The sequence below is a fragment of the Rhipicephalus sanguineus genome, chromosome 4 (assembly GCF_013339695.2).
Source record: "Rhipicephalus sanguineus isolate Rsan-2018 chromosome 4, BIME_Rsan_1.4, whole genome shotgun sequence".
Classification (NCBI taxonomy): Eukaryota; Metazoa; Arthropoda; class Arachnida; order Ixodida; family Ixodidae; genus Rhipicephalus; species Rhipicephalus sanguineus.
The window spans coordinates 82,271,807-82,284,603 of record NC_051179.1 but is presented as its reverse complement, the minus strand read 5'-3'; the positions used below and the strand labels follow the sequence as shown (position 1 = coordinate 82,284,603).

At 45.5% G+C, this 12,797-nt stretch overlaps 2 protein-coding genes across 3 annotated transcripts in view; both read right to left on the bottom strand.

Moving 5' to 3' along the window:
- The window catches only part of LOC125756131 (something about silencing protein 10-like), a 74,647-nt gene extending 66,242 nt beyond the window's left edge, over positions 1 to 8,405 (bottom strand). Inside the window, exons 1-10 of the mRNA XM_037657924.2 lie at positions 8,212 to 8,405; positions 7,936 to 8,080; positions 7,790 to 7,831; positions 7,538 to 7,694; positions 7,350 to 7,427; positions 6,874 to 6,989; positions 5,026 to 5,106; positions 4,892 to 4,948; positions 4,703 to 4,815; positions 2,597 to 2,693 (exon numbers count right to left, since the gene is read on the bottom strand). Coding sequence (XP_037513852.1) covers positions 2,597 to 2,693; positions 4,703 to 4,815; positions 4,892 to 4,948; positions 5,026 to 5,106; positions 6,874 to 6,989; positions 7,350 to 7,427; positions 7,538 to 7,694; positions 7,790 to 7,831; positions 7,936 to 8,080; positions 8,212 to 8,225 — 900 coding nt within the window. The 5' untranslated portion in view covers positions 8,226 to 8,405. The remainder of the gene's footprint in view (positions 1 to 2,596; positions 2,694 to 4,702; positions 4,816 to 4,891; positions 4,949 to 5,025; positions 5,107 to 6,873; positions 6,990 to 7,349; positions 7,428 to 7,537; positions 7,695 to 7,789; positions 7,832 to 7,935; positions 8,081 to 8,211) is intronic.
- The window catches only part of LOC119390336 (cytochrome c oxidase subunit 6A2, mitochondrial), a 673,327-nt gene that overhangs the window by 332,896 nt on the left and 327,634 nt on the right, over positions 1 to 12,797 (bottom strand). The window lies entirely within an intron of this gene.

Sequence of the window (12,797 nt, the reverse complement as noted above, 5' to 3'; positions counted from 1 at the left end):
CAAATATGGCCACGTACATGAAACTCTCAAGCGTGAAATGTTGTCGTTTATTCAAAGAGGTGGTTATCGCTAACACGTACCAACCGTCTCGGATTTCGCGGGAGTGTCCCGACTTTTCACACAGCATCCCGAGCCGTCCCTGTCGGGACATATATAATGTCCCGGATTTATTCCGGACCGTCCTGTTAGAAAATTTTAGGTGATCCAACGCACGCCCGACAATGCGCGTCACGCTCCAGAACACGAAGTCCTCGCGACAACTTAAACGGGTAAATTCTCCAGCAAGAGGAAGTGTTGCGAGCAGCACGTAACCAGCTGAAGAGGCCGAAACAATAAAGAAACGACCTCCCCCCCTCCCCCCTTCCCGTCCCGACTCCCTTCATTGAAGCGTTGGTAACCCTATGCACGAAAGAAATGTCGTGGTGTCTCGGATTTCTTGTAACCCAGCAAAACGTTTCTTAGGGCTACTTGGTTCATTGTGGTTCATGATGGGAAAATAAAACAACATAACATCTGGGGTTGAACGTCCCAAAACCACGATATGATTATGAGGGACGCCGTAGTGGAGGCTCCGGAAATTTCGACCACCTGGGGTTCTTTAACGTGCACCTAAATCTAAGTACACGGGCCTCAAACACTTTCGCCCCCATCGAAAATGCAGCCGCCGCGGCCGGGATTCGATCCCGCGACCTTCGGGTCATGGTGGGAAAATTGTAGCGCAAAACAACACAAGGACGAACGAAGAACACGAGACTGGCGCCAACTTCCAACTGCAACGAGAAAGAACACGTCCCGTGTTCTTTGTCACTCCTTGTGTTGTTTTGCGCTACAATTTTCTCACAGAATTCCTGTAACCGGTCGTACAGCCGGGAACAAAACACGTCGGCATGGTGAAGACACACAGCACATCCGAAGCCCAATAGAAAGCGCAAAACTGTTTACGCAGAAAGCCTTCACGGATACTAACGCGCCGCAACGCCGGCTGAAGAGAGTGGAGTGAGCGAATGAGTGGATCCTGTTGCGACAGCAGCGCCACATCTGTCGCTGATGGCGGCGGCGCCGCGCAACATCGCTCAGTTTTGCAACTGACCTGGTTCTATAAACGTTGCGCGCGATTGCACGTCTTCTGCGATATTGCGGGCAGCACCTGTTCGTAACTGCGTGGTAGCGTACATTCGTATCAAACGTTGCGGGGTGAAAATCGGTTCGCAACAACCATACTCCATTACATTGCAGGCTAATGGGCCTTGGCCGGGACCACAGAAATATTCGTATCACCCTGAAATTCGTACCAGCCGTGATCGTATCACCGAGATTTTACTGTAAACATGCAGGCAAGAACATGGTGCCTTGTATGTGCAAGGCGAAACATGTTTTCAGTTCATGTTATGAGTTTCAACCCTTTCTGGCCCGAAACCTTTACCGACTTCCCGGACGATGTGGTTCAAAAATATTTCGCCAGTTTTGACCACTGTGAAAGAAAAACAACAGCTGTGCAAGAAAAACTCGTCAGATGTTTCTTTTGGCAGGTGATATTGCGCCCCAGTCTTTCAGTGGTATTTGGGCAGCGTGGGGTGCCCGACAGCAGACCGTTGTGGCCATGTTACATTGTCAGGAGGGGCCTGACAATGGACCACAATGGGTTAAAATTAAATACGCAAAGCATACAGCCTCGCATGCATCTAGGACAAGAAACACCCCTGTAGATGACAAATTAGAGGTATTTGAACAGCAGAATTCTTAAATTACTGTTTTTTCTGGCTTCTGAAAGCGAAATACTATATAAAGAATGTGTGGGGTCCATCAGGCTAAAGGAACAGCTTCATAATGCCATTAGGAAAAGTAGATTCGCTCACCGAAGACCTTGCACATGAGAAGCAAATAGCAAGTAACCGTAACTGGCAAACAAAGTTAATTAGTAATCAAAGAGCAGGAATATTTGAGCACCCCTACTTACAACCCTTTCTGCCAAGGCCATGGGCTGGCTAGAGTACCTTGTTTTTTATTTCTAACTAACATGACCTGTAACATCAGTATTTGAACCTGCGAGTCGAACCCCACTACAATGAAGAACTTTGTGTTCCTCACCAAATGGCCATTTAACATAAGAAAATATCCTCAAATACATGTCTTAGAGGTATTTTAGCTTCAACAAGGTTTTCAAAAGTGCGACTGTAAGGTGAGCAGCACTTGCTCAGGACTGCTCTATAATTTGGGATGACAGCACAAGAATTTCGCAAGAGCTTGCGACTTCCTTCACAGGGCGGCCACAGTGCAAGGCCCTTGTCTTTATCCAAAACATACTTTTTGCTAGCCGAACACATCTTATTATTCTTACCCTGCAGGCCGAGTGGATAGACCGTTCATCCATTGCAATGCAGCTGGCAGTACAAAGTGAACCACCCCCTTGATAGTTTGCCATTCTGTTGTTCCTATATAGTTACAGCTGACGACTATGGTGCTGAGGACTCCATGGCATTGCTTTTGTGCTGCAGTTGCTTTTGCTGTGCTTCAACAGTACTACTACTGGCCTCAAACCACTACCCTTTAAGAATATAGCTTGCCTACAAATCATGCAGCAGGGGAGATGACTTACGTTTCTGAAGGAAATGAGTCTTTTGATCACAGGGTGGTTTGCGACAGGCACTCGTTTGGCCTTCAGGATCATGTAGAAGGTAATGTTTGTGCAGTACCTAGTGAGAGCAAGTTGACAGGCCGTTAGGCAAGCTACAACAACAAGCCGCTCCAGTAATTTGGCACACAATTTCAAATACTACTACTTGACATGCCATGACGACGAGCCATACATAAAGCTGGGATGTAAGCATTACATTCTACTGTGTACACTACTGGCTAAAGAATGCTTATTTCTGAGTGGCCGGTCCTGAACATCTTAATGCTACATGCGAGGCTACACCTGTATCTCGTTCAATACGCACTGAATGACTGAGCTAACACAAATGTACCCAGCACTGGAAGTTTACGCACAGGCATAGTAATTTTTAGCAAGCTTATCATGTTGTAGCCAGGGCCAACAATGGTACATGTAGTGAAGATATGACATCAAGTAAAAAGCCCTTCATACTTTGTAAAGATCTTACGCGAAGCAACAAAAAGCTGACAGAAATAACGCACGTTAAACTCATATATGCAGACTAATACAAAAGTTCATTTGCACAAGTATTAGTACTTGCAGCTATTGACACATAGGTGCACTGATTGATGATGAAATAATACAGTTACCCATCAATATAACAAAACTTCGTTAAACTGAAATTCGACCTTTTATGCAAAGTTTAGTCACCGAAGGATTCATTTTTACCCTGAAAGAGCTGCAAGGATGCTAGAATATGGCAATACGAAAAAACAAATGTTTTTCACATTAAAGAAACAATTTTGTTGAAACTGAGATAGGGTGACAATTCGATACCGCGCGGGTGATGTCTTCTTCACAGTGCCTGTACGTCATGCATCAAGCTGCAAGAAATGCTGGTTCAATTCAGTGATAATATGGGTCAAGCTGAGCTATCACACATATTCTGCCTTCACGCTTATCATAAAAACCTCGAATGTTGCCCAAGGTGCTGCAACGCTAATACGATGATGTTCACTGAACCACTCGCTGTCTGCTCAGTCTGATGAACGTGCAACACTGAAAATCGCCGCACGCTATAAAAATGAAGGAGCTGTGGCCTAAAATGGCACGACATCAAGGTGACCACCTGAATAACGGCACCTTCGTTTATGGTGGCCATTCTTTCTGTATTGCAGCATCGCATGCAAAATTAAGAAGCAAGCAGCACCCCTTATGCGTCACTAATTTCGGTTGCTGCTATGCATTGGTTCAAGAAAAAAAGCAAGTCATGTAAGTCGACTTCAATGCAAAATTTCGACATAATTTTATAGAGCTGGTGGCAGTACGGCTGGTAACTGTGAGCAGTTACAAAAAACACTGCTTGTCTCTTACAACCGACCAATAGCTTTAACAGAAAAAGAACTTTCATTTGTAGCAAATGCATCTGTTCCAATTGCTTTTGGCGGAAGCTTATTCTACACAAAGTGCCGAAAAGCTTCTTTCGAGTTCGGGCTCACGGACAGAAGTTCTGTGATACACTAGCACAAATGGAGACTTCTTTTTTCTTGCAGATCAAGATAGCTTGCTAAGACACAAGCCTTGTTGGCGACATCTATTTCCTCAACGATCGTGATCGTTTACAAGACAACCAAGAGCTTATTGCGATTAGTGTTACCACTTCTACGGCTGCTCGTGTCTGTTACTTGACACGTGCAATGCCACGTGCAATGCAATATACAGAGCTACACTGCGTAGTACACGAGAGCACTGATGTGCACCCTTTCCTAGAAGCCGCAGCAGCTGCTCTCTGTCGCACGGCAGGCAACTTGAAAAATGCATTCATAAAAACTGCGTGCATCAGCACAAGATTTAATTTATTGCCCTGGTCTTCCTCCATGGTAGCAGTGAAACTTTGGTTGCATTGAAATCGTGGATAAACACGCATCATTGTACAGAGGCTTGAAAAATACATGGTGTTCTATGGACATGAAGTTATAAAAACTGAAATACTTCGTTATATCAAGAATTTTGTTGTACTGAAGTTCGTTATATTGATGTTAAGATGTAACTCAATTCTGATTTGCATTAATAACACTAAACAAGAGTCTTCACTACAATGTTACTTACTGTACAATGAGCTGTCTCTTCAGGTTGACGTACTCAATTGCTGGCATGGAGATAACCTTTCCACTATCAACCAGTTTGGCCAGGGGCAAAATTGTGTCTCGTAGCTCTATCATCTGCAATGGACGATATTAAACGTCAAGAGCACTACAGACATTTCAAGCAACCAACTTTGTGAAACGGGAATCTGACCTTCGCCTTGAAGTCGTCCACAAGCTCAAGCAGTTCCGCGCTGTCTTTGGATAGCAACTATAAAAGGAAGAAAACCACACCAATGAGTAAACGTAAGACAACACGGTCCTCGGCATTTTGCAGAGCAGACTAACCTTCAATTTCTCCCGCTTGGAAAGTTTTGACAAGTCCTTTGAAATCTTCTCGGACACCTCTGCAGTGTCTTCTTTTGGCAGCTGCACGGGAAAGCATGGAAATGAACAAAAAGCAGATTGATAGAGAGATACATTACATCGAGAAAGACTTACCCAAGTTGAGAGAACGGCAGCATGGGCTAGTTGGTGATTTGTAATCGACATATTTGCACAGCGCTACGTGAACGAGGACGTATGAAAGGACACAACAGTAAAATAAAATTCAGTTGAAGTCAGCGCCTGTGTTGTGTCCTTTCATACGTCCTCGATCACGTAGCGCTGTGCAAATATGTCGATTACCCAAGTCCCTACCCAACTGTTTTTATAAGCTCAATACTTTCTATAAGGTATGTTGAGAAATACTTTGAATATTGTGGAAACACTTAAGAGATATTATTAAAAAGTTAGTCTCTACGTGCAGACCTAGCAACAAGGACATGATTGTGACTTAATGCAAAGCAAGATTTCCCTGATGTCGTGCAGCAATAAGTACGATGACCTTTCTCACACACACAAAAAAAAAGTAAGCAAGCGCTGCCCACGTTTCTTTTGGCTACGCTTGTAGTAACTGAGCGAGCCAACGTTTCTTAATCTCATGAGAAATGTTTTCTGGCAACTGAAGCTAAAACTAGTTTGTAATAAAACAAGTGTTACAGTAAGTTAATCGGTGCTCGGATGCTTGCCACCAGGTTTTTGCATATTAGAGGCACTGGACAGCCATTTTACACAAGAAAACAGCAGCAACAAGTAAAAAACAATTGTCATGTCAGTATTCGTCTAGTACGATATCGTTTCTAGACGTAATTTCTGTGTTGTTTTTCTCTGCCAGCTTGATTTTAATAAGATTTAAAAACAACACTGACATCAACTTTTCAAACTCCAATGTTTGTACCATTCAATTCACCTGCATACATGAGTAGATCTGACTGAGCGTTAGTGGCAAACAACACCTTGAGCATGTTTGAATATGGTCTTAACATGAGCAGAAGTGCTAATTTATGTTCGCAGCACCTTGTGAAACAGTACCAGGCATTTCATGGTCCCTTGGGCCCTAGGTGATGTTTTGCTGCTTGAAACATTAGCGCAGTGCATGATGGGATAGAGAGCTGGCCTATGTCTCCTTTCTCGCTCCCTTGACGGGCTGCTCATGCAAAGCTCTCCATGACCGATTGCTCGCATCTGACACACTGTCATAAGGCATCAGTTTGCAGTGCAACAGTGCCCATTGAAGCAGAGACAGTACCACAGCATAATAATAATATCTCGGGTTTAACGTCCCAAAACCACGATAGGATTATGAGGGATGCCGTAGTGGAGGGCTCCGGAAATTTAGACCACCTGGGGTTCTTTAACGTGCACCTAAATCTAAGCACACGGGCCTCAAACATTTTCGCCTCCATCGAAAATGCAGCCGCAGTGGCAGGTATTCGATCCCGCGACCTTTGGGTCAGCAGTCGAGCGCCATAACCATTAGACCACCATGGCGGGGCAGAGTACCACAGCAGTCGCATTGTTTCACCCTTTCCGCACATGGTGATGCCCAGGGTTCCATAAGTGCAAAACATCACTGTATTCTGACTGAACAAGATCATATGTAATCAGACACATATGTAATCATTAAAGCATAAAAGTCGCAATCAAGGACTTCACTGTCAGTGATGCTACAATGCAATGACGTCTGCAATAAGCCAAGCGGTCATGAGCGAGCCCTCATCCCTTCATCTGCATTCTCTGCACATTGTTTTCCCAAAATATCTGCATAGTTGACGTTGCAGCAAGAAGTTATTAAAGCAAAGGAAATAACAGCACCTGGAATAAATCGAGTCCAAAGTCTTCCTCGTCCAGTTGCTCGACAAGCCGCTTCTGAAGTGCACGGGCTTCTTGTTCTTCTAGTCTTGCAAGCTCGGCTGCATCCTCGGTGATACCTTACCAACACACAAAACATAAAGCAGGGGTTAATAAACCAAACGACTTTTTTTTTTTTGTAGAGCAAGGATGACTCAATGTCTGAACTAGAGCACATTGCTTCAGTGAAGCAAGTCATATGTCGTGTAGAGCAATCAAGTCAAAAGCAACTGACGGAAACATACTAACGAGACGAAAGAAAAGTTCCTACGCTGCACTTCTAAGAAATCGTCATCGCTTACGTGCGTAGTAAACGCATGCACGACGCTTGCGAAAGAAATGCGTCGTCTAGACGGTAACACACGTGCGCAGAAAGGTTTGTTTACGTAGGGCACGTGCCGGGTACTTTATACGGCACCAATTTACGGAACGGCACTTACCTGCGTAGTCTTCATCGACGAAGTCTGTGTGGTAGTAGGTCGATTTCTTCTTTCCCCACGCTTTCACGTCAGGCAGGCCTAAAAGAGCGGCGAAAGCGGCACAGTTTCAGAACTTCGCCAGAAGAAAAGCAAAGTTCCGCCACGAAACAAGGTGCGAACCGAGAGGCAGCCTCGTGAGCTGAACCCACCATCTTCTTCATCTTCGATGTCGCTTGCCATATCGTCCTTTTGGAGACTCCTCGCATGGGCCTCGCTAATTGGGCCAAGTTCGTCTTCGGACTCGTCCAAATCGAGGTCATTATCGCTGTCATCATCGTCTTCGCCTAACGAAAGAACTTCTTCCTCCTGGGAACGTAAAAACGAGTACGTTACAAACCGACCCCCACGATTGCACATGCTCGAAAACCATACGAGGCTACGACGACGTCCATGACACTCACTTGCCCTGACGAGCTATCGGCGTCCGAATCATCGAGCAGCACCTGTTGAGGAAACAAAATACACGCACCCGCTTGTAGTACAAACAGCCGAAACAGTCAACTGGGACGTGTTGCAGCTGACACGGAGCAAATATCGCCTAGTTTACCTTATCGCGGTCAGCATGAAATGCGTCCACCGCGTCTTGCAGGTGATCGTTCGATTTCTCATCGGGCTGCTCCAAATCCGAATAAAGGGCTTCGTCGTCGGATCCCAAGACCGTTCGACCTTCATTCTTTTGCCACTTACCAGATCTACAAAGAAAAGCAATAACAAAGCTATTGTTTTTGCTTTTTTTTTCTTTCGGTGAATGGCCTCGCTAGTCCACCCGTCGCGACATTACCATACACATCGCTGCGCAGTAGGCTGGCCGCCATTTACTCACTTTTTCTTGCCCATTACGTTCAGCTGAAAAGAGAGAGCGTTGGAAGTCACAAGTATACGTCGATAATGAGTGGCACTAGCGCTAGACAGCCAAATTAAGTATGTATGAAGTGAAAGAACGACGTTCAAACTGTCCCTGCACAAACCAGAGACCGTGCCCGAGACTCGCTGCCTGCGATGGATTCGACCACTGGATTGTCTTGGATAGCGGTTCTCAACTTTGCGTGCGGTGACGTCAGCTGCCTGCGTGGCATGTCCGAAAATAATTCTTAGTGATCGGTCGTAAACAGAATGACCTGCATGTAATTTTTCTTTAGTTTAAAAGAGTTAAGTAAAGCAGCTTGCCTTTACTTTCAAAGCGATAAGTTCAAAGTCGCAATGATCCAAAGAATTTCTCGACCAGTCGTGGCGGGTGTGGCGGGTTCTTTCAAACATTGAAGTCTGGGTGGGCAGATGAAAGAAATTTTTATTGAATTCAGAAAATGTTAGGTAGGAAGAATGCCAAAGGCCTGTCTCCCATTACAGGACACCGGTGAATATCAACGCCAGTGGTAGCTCGGGCGAGGACGGCCTTCCCAAGGTTTTCCCATTGCCGCGAGCGACCTACCGTGAGAATTAGTGAGAATCATGTTCATGGGTGCCTCCATTGGATTGTTCTTGCATTCTCAATCATATGTATTATGTACTGGCCTCCGCTCGCACTACGGACTTTGGCTTCTATATTGAGTCTCGTTTACGAGGTGCACTCTACCCAAATGTGAGTATGTATTACTACATAACAGGAAACAGCGCGGTCAAACGGGACAAGAAAGACAGACAGGGCTTGGCGCTGTCCTGGCTGTCTTTCTTGTCTCGTTTGTCTTAGCTCTTTCCTGTTATCAAACCGTGCTAACAAGCTCAACCCTTATAAAGTATGTCTTAACTTGAATGCCAGGGGCTGCTCGCCTCTTCCACTTTCGGTGACTTATGTGGCACTGTGGCCGAGGCCCGTGTACTTAGATTTAGGAGCTCCACTGCCGTGAAACCCGAAGAAGTGCGTAGCACGGGCAATCCAGCGATTCCCTTGGCAATCGCACGCTGGCCGAGGCGGTGGCGCCCTCTCTAGCGCAGCGCGGGTATCAGCCGGATGATTCAAAAGCGTTTTTCGCGATTTTAGGTAAATTATTGCGGTTAATTCTTCGTTATTTCTGTAGTTTACATTATTTTAGACCTTGTTAGTTCATTTTGCACTGGTTTTGAGCATTGTTAGCCTTGTTTTAGCCCTGTGAACTTGCGACATGAGACAGAAGCTGGACGACGAGCTGCAGGCCCCTAAAGTGCTACGCACTTAAAAAGAAAACAAATTTAATCTGGCTGCAGAAAGCGACAGTCGTTAACAGAATGAATTGTCCTAAATATCTTGATGTCATCGACATAGGTAGAAGGAAAGAATTCCGAAAGCGATAGAAACTTTTATAAACAAAAATTAAAAAGAAGAGTGTGCTTATAAGATCGAGGGACCCTTGAGGGACGCCACTTGGGCCTTGTACAAAGCGGGCGCTTGGCCATTTACGGCGACATAACAAGGTCTATCAAGAAGATAACTGCGCAAAAGATCAAGTTGACTACATCAAAAACCTTGGTAAAGTCACAGTCGTGAGTTTGTGACGCTATGTGAAATTGAAGAAAAACAAAAGTAAGAACAATCGGCGGGGTTCGCAAACGGGTGGCAGCTGTACGGGAAAGAACGCAAAAACCTGTTCGGTCGGTGAGTGACCGACATAGCGCAGCGGTCAGTCATGATTTGAACGTCCCGCCGTATTTTGCGTAGAAATCCACGTGACTGATGTACACGTAGCGCGCGGATTCCTGGAGGCTTTCCGTGCCCAGGAGGCGTGTACTTTCAGCGCTAAAACTCGGATAATCAGCTATGCCCGACGTATGCCCTACGCAAAAAAAGAAAACAAAAAACGAAGTGGTCGGGTAGGTATAGAAGCCGCAACATGTAGCGCAGCGTTCGGCCGGGGGATGTGGCGTGCCCCTGTAATCCAGTGTCTCGGAGGCCGGGTCTAGAGGACGGGCTGAGGCCAGGAGCCCTGCACCGCGGCCGAGCATGTCGACGGGACGTCCGCGCTAAGCGGGGCGTCGATATGGTGACCCCGGGTGAGCCCGGTGGTGAACCAGGTCGCCTAAGGAGGAGCGAACCGGCCCAGGGCGGAGACGCAGCAGGCAAAAGCTCCCGCGCTCTGCGGTAGCGGGATAGCGGCCCGGAATGGTCGCCGCGGTGCAGCCCGGATGGCAGTTCCGGACATAGATCCTTTTTTTTCCCCTTTTTTTGCAAGAGATTCAAACCGCCATTTATCATTCTTTCGTGTTCTTTTTCTTCTCGCAAGGATTAATTTGAGAGACTTTCGTTCGTTCTTTCTACGCACAGCGTGTGTATACAACGAGTAAATTGAACCGCTGCAGTGAAGGGCAGGATTACTTAGCGTGCTAATAATTACGATGGCTGCTACTACTACTACTACTACAAAACGTTGCTACTACTACCACTACTACTAATAATAGTAATACTGATGCTGCTGTTACAACAGCAGCAACAACAACAACAACAACAACAACAACAACAACAACTACTACTACTACTACTACTACTACTACTACTACTACTACTACTACTACTACTACTACTACTACTACTACTACTACTACTACTACTACCATCACCAACAGCACCAACATAAAATCAACTGCAACGCAACACAGCTGCCGGTTGTTGCGTCTTTACAAGATTTACGTAGATACTTATGAAAACACAGCGGTTGCCTCTTTGCTTTAACGAACAGCACTGTGTCCCGCTGGAAGACTTTCAGATAAAGTGAAGTGACTGCCCAGCACAGATATGGCTTCCGTATTAAGTGGGCCGTCTCTCGTGTGCGAAATCTTGGGCAGAATGAAGCCGTCAAGAGTGAATTCAGGTTTGCTTGGCCATGATCGAGTCTCAGCGGCTACGTTGCTGCTTTGGATTTCAGTCGCTAGGTGACATGACTTGGCCAAGTAGTGCTTTTGCAGGGCGTCTATAAAAGAAAGCTTGCTTTCACCCAGGACGTGTTTTTATATATGAAGCAGATCTGCCATCGGGGCAACCGATAATGGGCAGTAAGGCACGGGTGGCCCCAGCGGGGGTCACCCCCCCCCCCAGGGCTTAAAGTCAGGGAGGGCCCGGGGGGGCCGCGGCCCCCTCTCGAATTTTTAAGCAGGGGCCCGGCCCCTCGTTCGGCAGGTCAGCTCTAGGTGTGCAGCCCCATTTGATAAGCGCTGGAGCTTATTTTTTACCAGTAGTAATTTGTGCGGGGAAATTATAACTCCCCAATTTTTCGAATAATAATTTAATCGCGATTATATGATTGACGTGGCGTCAGCAAAACACAAAAAAACACGCACTGTCGTAGAGCTGAATGCAGTTCCCTGAGACACTGCACACCACGGGTTACCACCCTTCTCCGAATCTCACTCCTTGGCACAGCATACTGTTTCACGAGGCACCTGAGCGTGGAGCTACCTCATCGTGAATCAGTGAAGGTTGACCATGGTCTCAGCAGGTTACCAGTCAATTTTCATTCCTTTAGTTGTGCATAACGAGCCTGGTATAATGCCAAAGACACATGTATTTTGCCTACTTTTTTATGCAAGTAGGTGTGAAAGAAATATAGCGTTGTCGTGCCTGGAGTTCTCAATGCCGTGAGTCAACTAATGTATTTTCTGCGTTGCAGCTAGAGTTATCTGCTTTCAGCTCATATATGTTTAAGGTATCAGGCCAAGTGTCGGAAAACATTTTTTAAAAGCGATAATCACAAGAGTCTATTAGTCTAGCACACCTTTTTAGCACATGTGAGCATTTAAAGCAAGTCCTATTTTTTGTTAATTTTTCATAATTGAAAATTTTATTAAAAATGGGCCTTACACGAACACTCCTAGGTCAAATTCCTCTCAATAAAAAGCTTAATTTTTTGTAGGGACATAAAAGAAGCTTTGTTAAGTGCAATGAACCAAAACAACTGAGATAAGACGAATGTTAAATACATAGTGATTGAATAACCAAAAAATTATGCACTAACACTTGGGGCACCTTCGTGTAATGGGCAGCCATATTGAATCTTGTGGCACGATTTTGCTTATTAAAGTTCATTGCACACCTACTAATGTAATAAGGTGTGCTATATTTGAATGAAAATTCATTTTTAGCAAAAAAGTTGACTTCGCGTATGGAAAATGGCCAAAAATATAAGTTCTGAGAAAATCAACAAAAAAGATTTGGAACAGATGCAGCGCTTGCACAAGGTGATCAGGATCCTAAAATCCTCGAGATTGGTAGCTAGTTCCATCCTGGACCTTGCTCTCGTCTGCCTATGCTCGAACGGCACCTTGCCATTTTTTTTTTCTAGCTCGCTCTGCAGCATCAGTGCTTTGGCGATGCGGTGCCAATCATTTGTGAGGCAAGCTTTTGCAGCGTAAAAGCCCAGGCTCGATATGCTGACTTGCTTCAAAATATCAAAGTGCCTCTGTTGCCATCATTGAAATGACACACAGTGTCATACAAAGCAAATT